The 16,282-nt window shown below is 41.6% G+C and overlaps 1 protein-coding gene across 1 annotated transcript in view; it reads left to right on the forward strand.

The window, feature by feature from the left end:
- The window catches only part of pdzd8 (PDZ domain containing 8), a 57,014-nt gene that overhangs the window by 21,804 nt on the left and 18,928 nt on the right, over nt 1-16,282 (forward strand). Inside the window, exon 3 of the mRNA XM_038304608.1 lies at nt 1,351-1,453. Coding sequence (XP_038160536.1) covers nt 1,351-1,453 — 103 coding nt within the window. The remainder of the gene's footprint in view (nt 1-1,350; nt 1,454-16,282) is intronic.

Here is a 16,282-nt window from a genome sequence, read left to right on the forward strand (position 1 = left end):
AACTAATAGCAACCTGCAGACATACCCACCCACCATCTGATATTGATATCCGATATCGTTCAGATATTGACTGAAAAACTAATATTGGATTTTATCGTCTGCATCTAAAATCTTTGATGTTGCTTCTGTTGAAAGTTTCTGTACCTCATTGGCCAATATCAATGTTCTCATAGCTATTATGGTTAACTTTACATATATTGTTTATGAACTCACGTCCCCTACTGGCTGTGTATTAGAATAACGAATAAAAGTGTGAATCTAGCTCAAACTATGGTCAAACAGATAATTCTGCACATATATGGAATAAATTCACCACAACTTCTATTAAACAAATAAGAGTTTATTAACAAAAATCATTCAGCTCAGGCCAAACATATTTCTGTTAGAAACTCTTAACTAAAAACTAGTGAAACTAAACTAAACTCCTCTGTAGAAAGAGGAAGGAAAACATGGTTGGAAACCATAAGCAATGAGACATTTCAATGACATTTGGATTTTAGGTCCTTCCTTCCTTCCTTCCTTCCTTCCTTCCTTCCTTCCTTCCTTCCTTCCTTCCTTCCTTCCTTCCTTCCTTCCTTCCTTCCTTCCTTCCTTCCTTCCTTCCTTCCTTCCTTCCTTCCTTCCTTCCTTCCTTCCTTCCTTCCTTCCTTCCTCTTTTTTCTTTTATTTCTTTCACTCTTTTGAGTCGGTTTCTTTCTTTTTTTTCTTTCTTTTTTCTTTTTCTCTTTTTCTCTCTCTCTTTCTTTCGAGTCGGTTTCGTTCTTTCTCTTGAGTCATTCCCAGGCCAGAACCATAATCCCTCCGGTGTGTCCTCGGCCTCCTCCTGGTGGGACGTGCCTGGAACCCCTCACCAGGGAGACGTCCAGGAGGCATCCTAACCAAATGTCCAAGACACATCAACTGTCTCCTCTCAACATGTAGGAGCAGCAGTTCTACTCTGAGTCCTTCCCTGATGACTGAGCTCCTCACCCTATCTCTAAAGGAGAGCCCAGACACACTACGGAGAAAACTCATTTCAGCATTTTTTTTGGAAACTCATTATTTCTCCAAGGTCAAACAAAAGAAAAAATGTAAAAGAAGAAAATCTAATAATGTTGCCTTATAATGAAATATAAAAAAGACCCATTATAAGGGGGTCCTGCAGTGTTTGCTACCTAAGAGCTGTAGAAATGCCAGTAAGTCTGAGTGAATACAAACAGCTGTACTGCCACCTTGTGGTTATTTCCAGCAGTACACACTAAATGCTGACTGCTTTCAGCAGCGTTTCCTGAAGGTTTCACCTCTGAGGGATGAGGAGTCTTTGTCCATCTGAGCACAGCTGCTGACTCCTGCTGCCTTCTGTTCCTGCAGGCTCTTCATCCTGGGCTCCTACGACAGAGAAACCTACGTCCACTGCACCCTGGAGCTGAGCAGCCAGCGGTGGAAGGAGAAGACGCGCAGCTCCATCAAACGGGTGGGTTTCTGATGCTTCCTCCACGTCCACCTGGACTGTCGTCTAAGCCCCGCCCCCAGACCAGCAGTTTAACACTGAAATCCTGAGTCTGAAAAGTCGTTTTAATCTTTTTATTTCAGGGTAAAGAAATTATTTTAACCCAAACTTGGCCTCCATACAACTGATCTCTATTTATTCACTGGATTGCCTATAACCCGTTGGTAGTACAGGGTTGAAGTGAAGCCACCAGCCGCCATATTGGTACTCACTAGTTAGACCGGTATCAATGTAATCAATCCGTGCGCTACGGCATCAAAAAACAATGATTTTCACATTTTCAGGGGGGCTTAAGTCAAGATAAATCACTTTAACACTCTTGCTGTTTCATAGCATCAGTGGATTACTTTAACTTATAATTAAAAATAGGCACATCACATTGCATAGTCATTATAAAGTCAATGAAGTCTATAAATCATGTAATATAACATATTATACAAATCCATCACAATATATACAATATATCACACATATATATGTATATAATATATATATATATATAGACAACAAGAACAGGGAAGGCAAAGAAAAGTCTGTTCTAAAGAAGCTCATTCAATCCCACTTCAACTTAATAATAATAATTATTATTATAATAGTTGAAATTAATTGATCTCACATCATTTTACCCCTCCCCTTGGGCAGTACTCGCTTTGAGGTTCACAGCTTTACCCTGGATCAAGGTCAAAGCCGCAGCTTAGTCATCATAGCAATATAAGTTTCTATAGATAATACACATCCAGAACGTCTAGAGTGGATAATAAAATAGTATAAATTAATTAGAAAAAAATAACATTAAAATAACAGTTTTCTACATTCTGATGAGTCTAAAATCAGCAAACTTGATTTCTATTGATAGTTAACAGGCTACAATCATCCGAATCAGCTGTGCTGAAGCTGAGAAACCTCTAAAACCGGCAGGACAGCGGCCCTCGAGGACCGACTTTGAAGATGCCTGATGATAGCCATGCCAGTCCAGGGACTGGCTGCAGTTCTACTGTAAGGTGCCTCGGTCAGGCTCGGACTGGGAACAATTTCCGGCCCTGGCATTTGTTCATCTACACCGGCCCAAAACAAGGGAAACGCACTGAAGAACAATAACTTCAACTTTAAGTGGATCAGATTAATCAGACCGTCTGCCAGGAGAAACCTTTCTGATTCTCTGCACAGTTCTCATAAAAACCTGATATCAATCAGACCCCAAGCTGTAGACAGACTGAACCCCCCCACCGCTTCTGACCATGAGAGCTGCTGAGCATCAGGCTTCATGGCTGAACATAAACCGTTTAAAGACGTGGTTTTAAATGCTGCCTTCTAAAGCTCGTCTGCAGCCGCTTGTCACCAGCAGGTGGCGCCCTGCTGTTCCATTCAGATGTTTTTTTATAAAGGTTGAGATGAAGGGACATCAGGGCGGTAGTTAAATAAGCTGTGCAACCTTCTGATGAGTGGAGACCACATGGAGCACAAACGCTTCCTCTTATTGGAAATGATGACCAAGTGACACATTAATAAGAGCCGCAACTCATCTTCCTGCCATTGATGAGATTGTCCCATTGTTGACATTTTACGGAGCGAAGGAAGCCGTCGGCCCTGCAGCTAAAACCTTCTAATTGTTGCAATTTGGAGATATTATAGTGGATGGCATCAGGCCGCTTTGGAGGCGACTAATGAGCATTTTGGAGGGAAATGTCACGCCTATTAGTGGCGCTGACTTCAGCTGAGCCTGTCGCCACTGAGCTGTCCATGCAGCTTCCAGTGACATTTGTCCAACTGTAGAGGATTTATAAGCTGCTGTTGGTTCACATGTCATATTTTCAATAATAATCCTGGTAGGGGACTTATTGAGCAGCAGGGGGCAGCAAAATACCACAACCTGACCCTTTGGCTCTACTTTAAGCAGCCATTTTGAAAAAAACAAGTATTTTTTTCTTCTTCTTCTTTATTATTCTCTGCAGACAAAGATTTAAAAATATAAATAGTGTCTATAAAGAATCAACAGAATCTAGAAACAACCCGATTCTTTCTCTGTTAGTCAGGAAGGCTTTAAAGAGCAGAGAGCCGCTTCTTCAGCATGAAATGAGTCAGACGTCGTTCATGCAGAGTCTCAGCTCCAGGAAATGGAAGTTTGTTTGGTCTGGAAATGATTTTAAGAATGTGATTAAAAACAGCAGCCTGTCTTCATAAAATGTAATTATTATTTTATTTTATTTGATCTTTTATTAGGAAAGCAAAGCTACTATTACTTTTTACAGACCGACTTCCTTCACAATGGAAGTATGAGCAGGAATAACATAAGCCAAACTGGGCTTTTTGTTTAATAACTGAACATCCATAAAAAAAGAGGGAGTGGGGCGGGTCTAGTAGGAATTTTTTTTTTCTATTTTAGGGGAAAAGCACAATTCAATTTAGTTTATTTCTTTAATGAAAATTCACAACGTCATCTCAAGGCACTTTCCAGTTCACCAGATCATCCAGTCAGATTGGTTAAAAGTTTTCTTTCTAAGGAAAACCTGCTGATTGCATCGACTCATTGACTCTTCAGCAATCCCTCACACTAAGCATGCTTGTAGCGACAGTGGAGAGGAAAAACTCCCTTTTAACAGGAAGAAACCTCCAGCAGAACCAGGCTCAGTGTGAGCGGCCATCTGCTGAGGCCGACTGGGGTTCAAGGAGACAGAAGCAGAGATACAAAAAGGCAACTGTAAAATGCGGTCCGGTCCAGGAAAAACACAGCAAGGCAGACGAGCTCCGAGCCAGCTCCCATGTCAGTCAGGAACAAAATTTTGCCATCTTCCTGAACCGGGGTACAATACACAGCACAGCAGTATTTACAAGGACATATTTAGTCCACAGAGATTACTGATTTTACATAGTTTATCTATTTAGACCAGATCTGTAAGAATGATTCATTTCCACCTCGAACATAAAAAGATAGCTTCTCCAGAATGTAAATGTCCTGTACAATATTGACCCAGTCCTCAAATGTAGGAGCTTCAGGCTTTAAAGGAAAAGTCCGGTAAGCAAGGAATGATCAATGGATCATTATTCATACCTAAAACTAATGCGTTTGAGGTGATTAATCAATTCTCCCCGCTTTACAAGCAGAATCAATGGGAACTACTAGACACATCTGCAATCAACAACAATTATGGGTCTTTTGCAGTCACGTGACCTCGACACAAGGAGGCGCCATGTTGGGGGGTAACCTGCCTAATCGCTGCCTAAATGAAGTTCATTTGAGTTCAAGTATTGACAGTAAAGCCGCGATGACAGCGCGATAACTTCAGCAACATGGACATCCACAATAAAAACGAGAAGAATCCTTACAGAGATAAACTCAATAAGGACGCCAGAGACCGGTATTTAGCTAAGCTAACCTCAATTAGCAATATAGATCCGTATGAGCTAGCAGTTAAAGCATGGACAGCCGATCCCTCGCTATTTCCACCAACTACAAATATGGACATAATTTCTTATCTTGTTAATGGTGTTACTGCATAAAAGAATTCTGAAACTACAAATCTCTGGACGCTCATGGACTGTTTACTAATGGTTGGGTGCAAGATTTATACTAATTTCAACCAGAAGGATGCACTAACACTGTGGTCACCACAAAGGCAAGATGTTAGTCAAACTTGTACAAGTCTTCACTTCACAGCTTTATCTAAGTGTAAATTATGGTGCATCCGAACCTATCAAGCGGCAAAAAGCTTCCAAAATTATTAAACTCAAAGTACATAAAGCTCTTTTACATGGTAAATAAATTTAATCTTGTGACCCCTGGAATATTAAGGTTAATAGCAAATATATAGGTGTTTTTTTTTGTTGGTTTTGGTACAAAACAAAATGGGGACAACTGGGACAAAGTTTGTAAAAAACACAACAAGAACGAGCCATTTTAATTTACCGTATTTTCACGACTATAAGGCGCACCTAAACGTCTTTTTTTCCCCTCAAAATGTGGGGTGCGCCCTATGGTGCGGTGCGCCCTATCTGCGGACGTTGTTGAGACCACCATGAGTATGTGAGAACCTTAAAGGGGGAAGTGTGGGCGTGGCGTGTGTATAAAAGAACAGGTATGTGCTTTATGCAGAACATTGTTGTCTTAACAACCCTGGAAATGGCAAAGAGACACACCTATGAAGCCCAGTTTAAACTGAAGGCTATCAGCTACGCAGAGGAACATGGAAATCGAGCAGCTGCGAGAGAATTCAATATAAATGAATCGATGGTTCGCAAGTGGAGGAAGCTGGAAAACGAACTCCGACTGGTGAAGAAGACGCAGCTGAGTTTCCGCGGACATAAGGCGAGGTGGCCCGAGTTGGAGGAAAGACTCGAGCGGTGGATCGTGGAGCAAAGAACGAGTTGGGCCAGCGTTTCAACGGTCACTGTTCGACTAAAAGCAGTAAAGCTGGCGGAAGAAATGAAAATTGAAAATTTTCAAGGAGGTCCATCGTGTTGCTTCCGTTTTATGAAACGGTGCAATTTTTCGCTCCGGACCAGGACTACAGTTGCTCAGCGACGTCCGGCGGATTATGAGGAAAAGCTGGCGAGCTTCCACTCTTTCTGCAGCAAACACATCGCTGACAAAGTCATCCAGCCAAGCCACATCACCAACATGGACGAGGTGCCGCTCACTTTCGACATCCCGGTGAATCACACCGTGGAGAAGAAGGGGACCAGCACTGTAGCGATACACACAACGGGGTATGAAAAGGCGTCGTTTACTGTTGTGCTTGGCTGCCACGCAAATGGACAGAAACTGCCGCCTATGGTGATTTTTAAAAGAAAGACTTTGCCTAAAGAGACTTTTCCAGCTGGAGTTGTTATTAAGGCGGGAGCGATGGATGACAGACGGAGAGCACAGTTTCACTAAAAGTGGAAGGCAGCGCCGGGCAAGTTACGCCACCGTTTGCGGATGGATTGTAGATGCTTGGACTAACGTTTCTGCTGGGACTGTTGTTCGAGCTTTCGCAAAAGCCGCCATCATTTCCAAGGAGCCGCCCGGCACGGAAAGTGACTCTGACAGCGAAGAAGAAGGGGAAACTGGCATGTCGGATTTAGCGCAGCTGTTTTATTCAGAAACAGAGGATGAGGACTTTGAGGGGTTTGATTAATACTCTGTAATAAATACTTGAATAAAGCACAATCATACTCAGTTTTGCTCCCGCTCTATTTTTCTACCTGAAAACTTAATTCAACAGCAGGCTCTGGGCCGCGGCGCATCCGGGCTCACCTCGGCAGGTGTTTTTTCATCTAAATAATCTAAATCTTTTTAAGTGAGAAAGTCCACCTGAAAATTTAATCATTGCAGTCAGTTCATCCAGATTATTATCCTGCCTATGTTTTAAGTTAATTTATGCGTCAATAAACTGTATCAGAGGAGTAATCACAGCCCTGTGTCATCAGCGATGTGTCTCTCATGGCCGGTTCCCAGGTTTGAATAATACTTTGTAATAAATACACCTTGCAGCTTTATTTGCTGTGATCAGTGGGAATAAAGTAGTTTTAATATGTTTTTAAGTGGGAAAATCCACCTGAGAGGACATGTACCTGTATATAAAAAACGCGCCCTATAGTCCGGTGCGCCTTATGTGCGTGTTAAATACAGAAGTGGGACACAAAACTGAGACTGCGCCTTTTAGTACGGTGCGCCTTATGGTCGTGAAAATACGGTACAAAAGAAGAGGTAAATCTCCTCGGGACGCTTGAATAGCAGCTCTAATTTCTCACACGGTAACCCCCCAATATGGCGCTAATTACCCACAATGCACAGGGCGTGACGTCACGTGCGAAAGACCCATAAAAGATTTCCAGAGGACTTCACCATTGAAATTCACCAGAGCTATAGTGAAACTGACAATGCCCACGTGCGTGGCAGCTGGATGTTGGAATACATCAGGTAAAAGTGAAAAAAAAAAGAGCTTTTTCACCTTTCTGATTCCTGATCCTCCACGGACGGGTTGGTTGTTGGATTGCCAACTTGAAGAGGGAGGATTTTGCCTCGAACTTCTGGCCAGAGAAAAAACACGTAATATGTAGCCAACATTTGGAAGAAGAATGTTTTCAAGATGACTTGGATAATAGCGCGTTGTGACAAACACCAGATACAGCACTGGGACTTGATCAACAGCCGATACCGCACCGTGACGTCACAAACCAGTAGGTGGCAGTAGTGTTCTTTGACAAACATGGATGCCTACAGTAAAGCACATTAAAAACACTGATCTATTGAAAAGTATGTAATTTTATATTTAAAGCACTCAAAGAAGTTTTTTTTCTGAATATGACCGGACTTTTCCTTTAAAGAAGCAGTTAATGTGGTTGGAGAAGACTTCCACAAACTCCCTAAAATGTCCCTCCCTCCATGGCCGCCATGTTTGGCTGTATTGCTGCTGCACACGTCAAACCGCAGCCAGAGCGGAGGGAACCCGGCGGCCCCCCCTCCTCAGGTAGAGCTGCAGGCTTTCATTTCCGTGGGGGAATAAAGGGTGAAGCCTTCTATCTCTGCACTCAGCTGCTTTTAGCCCTTTCAGAGCGGAGCCACTTAAAAGTGTCTCTGTTCCTTTTTAGTTTATAGAAGAAGAGAAATGCAGATTCCTAGTGGCATTTCAGCCTGGTTTATCAGTCCTCTCCAGTCTGCATGTCCTCAGCAGGACTCAGTGGTTGGATTAAAGGCTGGACCATCTGCAAAAGGTCAATCCACCCTCTTTCCCTGCAGTTCCGTCTCGATGATTCCCAGATACATGGCCGTCTTAAAGCGAGGCCTTTTTACCCACAATGCTGCTGCTGTTTTCACACGTGCCTTCTTTCTAAATCTGATGAACTCCACCTTCATCTCCAGTTGCCTGGTTAGCTTCAGAGCGCTCGGTGAGTCCTGTTCATAGCAGGATACATCATAACCGACGGAGGAGAGTCTGTTTTATTCAGCTTTCTGTTTGGTCATTATGAACTGGTGCTGATGGATATCTGCTTTAGACTGGGTAGAGCTCCAGTTTCACTTTTATTCCAGAAGGAGGACAAAACTATCCATTCACACTAATAAGTCAAAGGACACAAAACCAAAGAAAGTAATAAATAAGAATTAGCTAAATTATGATTTAGTAAATTAAAATGTTGATTTTACATTTTCTGTTTAAAAAGAAACTATTCTAAAAAACAAACTCGTACCCAGACAAATGAAACCTCCTTCCTGATGAACAGAGAACCAACATTCCTGCCAACAGGAGCATAAAGTCCGACTAAACATTTCCTTAGCATTAAACAAAAACACGACATTTAAATGATTATCGCCTCAACGTGTTGCTGAATATGTTAGTTTACTTGTTTTTTTTATTATTGTATACAAATATGTGTTTATATATTTATTGTGCTGACCAGACGTCCCCTTTTTGGACCTCCTGTCTCCAGAAATGTCCCTGATTTAACCGTTTTCTGACAGGAGACTGAGATAAAATGCAACAGAATGATTGAAAACTCCTGTAAGGAGCTAATCTGCTACGGCACATCTCCAAGGATCAACATGTGTCACCTAAAGAACTGATGGTGATCTTTCAGCTGGACATACACCAGGGTGATTCATTAAAAGTCATTTATTATTTTAAGGCCTTAAGTAGCATTAAAATTAATTAAATGTGAATATTGTGGCATTTAAAATGCTTTATAAAAAAAAAAAATCAGACATTTTATATCGCAATATCTGTGCGGAACAGCTTCCGGTTGATCGTAAAGTAGTGTGTTTGGAAAAAAAAGCTTGAGGCGGAGAAACGGCTAGAGAATGGGTAAAATGCAAAGTGTGAGCTGGAATACGGGATATGGCTGCCGCCTGTCGACGATAAAGATAACACAGGATTTTGCCTTGTTGTTATATATATAGTTCACAGCTCACAATGTTTGTTCTCACACTGCGCGACCCGATGCTCTGATGCAATCTACCTGCTCACACTATACGTCTAAAAACCACGTAGGGCTCAGCTCCAGTGTGATGGAGCTACTCGGACTCGTTTATCCAGAAGCCAAACCAGTAGAAGAGGAATATGAAGCTCACTAGAGTGAAACGTGCAGCCTTGACAGTTTGTAAAAAAAATTTGCTGAAAGGCCTAAAAAGAAAAGGCATTGACAAAGACATGGCTGAGCAAACGTGGCTACTACGGTCTGTCAACTTTACAGCAAAAACTCAATTTTACTCGCATCCCGCCATGCTTCTGTGTTTTCATCTGAGAGGAAGAAGAAGAAGAATCCCCGTTTGCCTACTGAGCGATTTGCCCATGGCCACCATTCTCTTGACCTTACCATTCCAGATCGGGATGTGGTGGTGAGAGGCTGATGGCCCCTCGTTACCCCCTGTACATTATACAATGCACCATCAGGCTGAAAGTCGGCCTGATTGAAAAATTCTCGCTGGAATGGAGAATCAGCCCGAATAAAAATAGAGTACGTACCGATCTCTAATATTAATGCAGAAACCATCTGGAAAAAAAACTGTTTGTTTTGAGAATTTTTGGAGAAACTTGAACACATTATTTCTTATCAACTTCCCTGAACATCATTTTATTGACTGTAGACGTATAGAATTAAGAACTTGCTCCTGAAAATAGTGATTAAATGTGGAATAATTGCACCTAATGCTTTCCCATAACCCTTTAACCCTCATCCTGTGTCATGTGATCAGATGAGGAGCGGAGTTAGCCAACAACACATCTTTTAAATGGAAATTTTAATATTTTATTATTTTAAACACCTTTATTTTTCATATTAAAAAATTTAATTAATTTAAATGTATTTTTTTCTACCACCAATCTAGTGCAGCCAGTACTTAAGCAGAGCTGTGCTGTGGTGCAGCTAAATCTGCTTCTGCTCCTTTGCAGGAGGCTGCTTATGTGGCTCCATAACATCGGTGCTCATATCCAGACCTGCCATCCCATCAGAGCCTTTCTTTATTCTGAGTTAAAGTGTTTCAGCATCACTGTAAAACCCAGAAGGGTTGGATCCCTCGCCATGCTGTGGTGATGGACGGTTGTTGCTTTGTAGCCTCATGCATGGTGGGTGGTGGTCTGCCTCCTTATGCAGGATGTGAGACATGTTTGCACATCTGCTTTGTCAATTTCATTTCCAGCCGTCGGTGATGATGCCCGCTGACAGCTTAACTGAAGGGGATGTGTGTGTGTGTGTGTGTATGTCTGCCGCTGTGCGCTCCGATGTGTTTAAAGGCTTGTTGAACTGAGCGTGTTCAGGATGATCAGAAGGGGAATTTTACGATCTCCTGAAGACTGTATCTGCCACCAGAGTCTGGACATTGCTGACATCACTCCACTGTGCAAACAGTGATATTTTAAACTGGTCTCCTGTATGTTGAAAAACTGTCATTTGGCCTCTGAAACCTCATCTGTGAAACAATAAGGTCATTCAGAGGAATGATAAAATCTGCCTCTAATAATCAGTTTAACCTTCATCAGACGCCTCCATCTTGAACAGTAAAGGCAGAGAAGACACGCTCTGGATGACATCTCAGGTTATTAGCTCCTAGCGTTTGGATTAAAGCTGCTAATATTGGCATCATCATCATTAAGCCGATGACACATCGGCACGGCGGCATGCGGCTGTCACCTGGAGAGCAAATTAGAAGTGTTGTTCTTCAGTTTCCACCTGATCACACAAAACATGACTCAGTCGCTAAGTTGTATCTGGTTGATTCTTAATTTATGCCCCAGGCATTTCTGAAACTTAATGAATGCTTTGTGATGGGTCTTTATTGATTGATTGATTGACTTTATTGATCTCAGTGGAGAAATGTACTTGTTCCATTAGCTCAAATAGTCAAGAGAAGAAGCAGGTGCCAAAGGAAAAAAGAGGTTCATGGGATATATACACAATATACAGTGCGTCATATGACACACATGACACATTTTTTATAATAGCAGTATTATACAGGGTTATTGCACGGGATGTTTACATGGGTATTTATATAGATGGATATTTATATATAAAGCTATTGTACTGGGTGTCAATATAGAGTGACGTGTTATTGCACAGGGTATTAAATATAGAGAAACGGGTTATTGCACAGGGTATCAAATATAGAGAAATGGGTTATTGCACAGGGTATCGAGTATAGAGGAACAGGTTATTGCACAGGGTATCAAATATAGAGAAACGGGTTATTGCACAGGGTATCAAATATAGAGAAACGGGTTATTGCACAGGGTATCAAATATAGAGAAACGGGTTATTGCACAGGGTATCAAATATAGAAAAACGGGTTATTGCACAGGGTATCAAATATAGAGAAATGGGTTATTGCACAGGGTAATGAGTATAGAGGAACAGGTTATTGCACAGGGTATCGAGTATAGAGGAACAGGTTATTGCACAGGGTATCGAGTATAGAGGAACAGGTTATTGCACAGGGTATCAAATATAGAGAAACGGGTTATTGCACAGGGTATCAAATATAGAGAAACGGGTTATTGCACAGGGTATCAAATATAGAAAAACGGGTTATTGCACAGGGTATCAAATATAGAAAAACGGGTTATTGCACAGGGTGTCAAGTATAGAGAAATGGGTTATTGCACAGGGTATCAAATATAAAGAAACGGGTTATTGCACAGGGTGTCAAGTATAGAGGAACAGGTTATTGCACAGCGTATCAAGCAGTAATTGCATATTATACGTTGCACAAGTTATTGCCGTTGTAGTGCTGCTTTGTAGAGTCTGGTGGCAGCAGTACCGCTCCTTTCTACAAACGGGGTGTAAAAGTCTTTCACTAAAGGAGCTGCTCAGCTCCTCTACAGTCTGGTGCAGAGGGTGGAAGCTGCTCAGCTTTACCTGAATCTATGCAGCTATCTTTCTCTTTTCGTCTTCCAGTCTGAGTTGATGAGTTGGAATGAGCTCCAGGCGTTTTGGGCAGGCTCTGCTCTTCCCTCATACATCACTGCTCACTGAGGGGAACTCTGGGTCTCTGCCGGGCAGATTTATTTTATCATTGCCTTGCTGTTAATCACCAATCTACAATGAAATTTGATTAATAGATGGACAACTCTTTACTATATTAGCAGTCATAGTGAGATCAAACCCCAAATGATAAATTAGAGAGGAGACTCCGCCCATTTCCCAGTTTAATTTATCTCAGATGCATTATGGATAAAAGTACTTGATTGATGTCCTGTTTCTCTTCTTTTGCTCCCCTCAGTAGATAAAGCAGTGCATTCTAAATGCCAGAGGTCTTCCATGTGGTGGGCATGACATTCTGGTGGGTCACAGTCTTCCAGCATTATGTAGGGCTTAAAACACTAGGATTCAATTTGATCATAGATAAATGGGACATGGAAACATCTGCAATGTTGTCCAAGTGTTCTTGATTTGATATGCTTGTTCAAGCAGCAACAGGTTCTAAATCCCTCTGTGGACCTGAGGGAGAGGGAAAGATCCCCTCAGTGCTGAGTCCAATGGATGGATGAGTGATGGATGGAGGATGGAGGATGAATTAAGGATGATGGATGGAGGATGGATGGATGGATGGATGGAGGATGAGTTAAGGATAGATGTATGGAGGATGGAGGATGAATTAAGGATGATGGATGATGGATGGATGGAGAATGAATTAAGGATGGATGGATGGAGGATAAATTAAGGATGGATGGATGGAGGATGAATTAAGGATGATGGATGATGGATGGATGGAGAATGAATTAAGGATGGATGGATGGATGGAGGATGAATTAAGGATGGATGGATGGAGGATGGAGGATGAATTAAGGATGATGGATGATGGATGGATGGAGGATGAATTAAGGATGGATGGATGGAGGATGAATTAAGGATGATGGATGATGGATGGATGGAGGATGAATTAAGGATGGATGGATGGAGGATGGAGGATGAATTAAGGATGATGGATGATGGATGGATGGAGAATGAATTAAGGATGGATGGATGGAGGATGAATTAAGGATGGATGGATGGATGGATGGAGGATGAATTAAGGATGGATGGATGGAGGATGAATTAAGGATGGATGGATGGATGGATGGATGGAGAATGAATTAAGGATGGATGGATGGATGGAGGATGAATTAAGGATGGATGGATGGAGGATGAATTAAGGATGGATGGATGGATGGATGAATTAAGGATGGATGGATGGATGGATGGATGAATTAAGGATGGATGGATGGATGGATGAATGATCGATGGATAGATGGATGGATGGATGGATGAATGATCGATGGATAGATGGATGGAGGATGAATTAAGGATGGATGGATGGATGGATGGATGGATGGATGGATGGATGGATGAATTAAGGATGGATGGATGGATGGAGGATGAATGATCGATGGATGGATGGATGGATGGAGGATTAATTAAGGATGGATGGATGGATGGATGGATGGATGGATGGATGAATTAAGGATGGATGGATGGATGGAGGATGAATGATCGATAGATGGATGGATGGATGGATGGATGGAATGAATGGATGGGTGAAGGGTGGATGGATGCATGGATGGGTGAAGGATGGATGGGATAAAGATTGGATGGATGGATAAAGATTGGATGGATGGATAGATGAAGGATGGATAAAGATAGGATGGATGGATAGATGAAGGATGGATAAAGATAGGATGGATGGATAGATGAAGGATGGATAAAGATAGGATGGATGGATAGATGAAGGATGGATAAAGATAGGATGGATGGATAGATGAAGGATGGATAAAGATAGGATGGATGGATAGATGAAGGATGGATAAAGATTGGATGGATGGATAGATGTAGGATGGATAAAGATTGGATTGATGGATAGATGTAGGATGGATAAAGATAGGATGGATGGATAGATGAAGGATGGATAAAGACAGGATGGATGGATAGATGAAGGATGGATAAAGATTGGATGGATGGATAGATGAAGGATGGATAAAGATTGGATGGATGGATAGATGTAGGATGGATAAAGATAGGATGGATGGATAGATGAAGGATGGATGAAGACTGGATGGATGGATAGATGAAGGATGGATGAAGACTGGATGGATGGATGACGGATGCATGGATTAAATGATGGATGGATGATGACGGTACTGATTTTAAGGAACGGCTAACAATCAGGCCTCTACTGATAAACAGTGAACCTCTCTGTGGGCCTCTAATCCGGAATCCAATATTTGAGGCGTTTCAGACAATAAAAGAACAGGAAGCCTCCATGTGTTATTTCCTGCTCAGCATCAGCTGCTAGCATGTAGCTAATAACTCTGGAGCGCGTGGATTGAGCTGCAGCAGGTGATGCATTTCCACAGCGCCGTGTCAGTGGAAGGACCCTTCCTAATTCTGTTTGACGATGCCTGGCTGTATGGAAACAAGCAAATTAAAGACATGAGGGCTCTGTCCTCCAAGCTGTTTGTTTCTAATCACTCTTCCAGTGATCAATTCACCTCCATGGAAACTCAATAGACCAGCTGCCATGTGCATGACCAGCAGAGCCACGGCCACATTACAGATTTGTTTCCATTACTATTTGGGATGTTTTTCTTCTTACCCCATAGACACGCTCTCTAACCAGAAAAGAAATGACCTGTTAGACCTTGATAAGGATTCAAGTCAATTCTCATCACAACAAACAGTACAGATAGCAAATAGTAATGCGGTGTTTAGCTGCGCTTTATCAAGGTTTTCAGCTTTCAGTCAGTTTTATAATAAAGCAAATAAAGAAACAGAACAAACTAAACAGAAGGACAAAGAAATGCCTGTCATCTTCTGATGTGTCCAGAATGATTGATAAAACCTAAATAGTCATTTATGGGGGAGATAACCATCAATGTAAGCGCCTCTTTTTTAATGAAATTGGATAAATGGATATAAATGTTAATGTTTGTTCTTTGTTTGTTAACTCCTCTTCCTAGATATGATAGCAAATGCTTTAACTGTGCAATACAAGTTTACAAGATTTAAATATAGGTTACACGGTTTCATTTCTGCAAAACCACAACGCTGCAAAAATGGATCTAAAACCAGGTAAACGGGGCTGGAAATACATTTTTTTGCTGTTGATATTCTAATTTTAGCAGATCAGTTGGGCCTGCCAATGAAAGGAGCATGTATGGCCTGCAAATCTGATCATTAGATTAGATGGAGCTTTAAAAAAATAAGCAGTTTATTTTGGACGTCACGGTGCGGTATCGGCTGTTGATCAAGTCCCAGTGCTGTATCTGGTGTTTGTCACATAGCGCTATTATCCAAGTCATCTTGAAAACATTCTTCTTCCAAATGTTGGCTACATATTACGTGTTTTTTCTCTGACCAGAAGTTCGATGGCAAATCCTCCCTCTTCAAGTTGGCGATCCAACGACGAACCCGTCCGTGGAGGATCAGGAATCAGAAAGGAGAAATAACTCTTTTTTTTTTTTTTTTTTTTTTACAACATCCAACTTCCATGCACGTGCGCATTGTCAGTTTCACTATAGTGAATTTCAGTGGTGAAGTCCTCTGGAAATCTTCAATAATTGTTGTTGATTGCAGATGTGTCTAGTAGTTCCCATTGATTTTGCTTGTAAAGCGGGAGAATGGCGCTAGGCTTACCGCACCGTGACGTCACTGCTGGAAGATGGCAGGAGGGAGGGGTTACTATATTTGGGAAAAAATGGCCGCTCCCAGACTCGGTGATCGCGACGAAAATGATTATTTTTTATTTTTTAAATGATTAACGATAAATTAATTAAATCACCTTGAACTTATTAAATTTAGGTATAAATAACGATCCATTGATTATACGTTGCTGAGCAGACTTTTCCTTTA

The sequence above is a fragment of the Cyprinodon tularosa genome, unplaced genomic scaffold, assembly GCF_016077235.1.
Source record: "Cyprinodon tularosa strain WSP-4 unplaced genomic scaffold, ASM1607723v1 ctg539, whole genome shotgun sequence".
Classification (NCBI taxonomy): domain Eukaryota; kingdom Metazoa; phylum Chordata; class Actinopteri; order Cyprinodontiformes; family Cyprinodontidae; genus Cyprinodon; species Cyprinodon tularosa.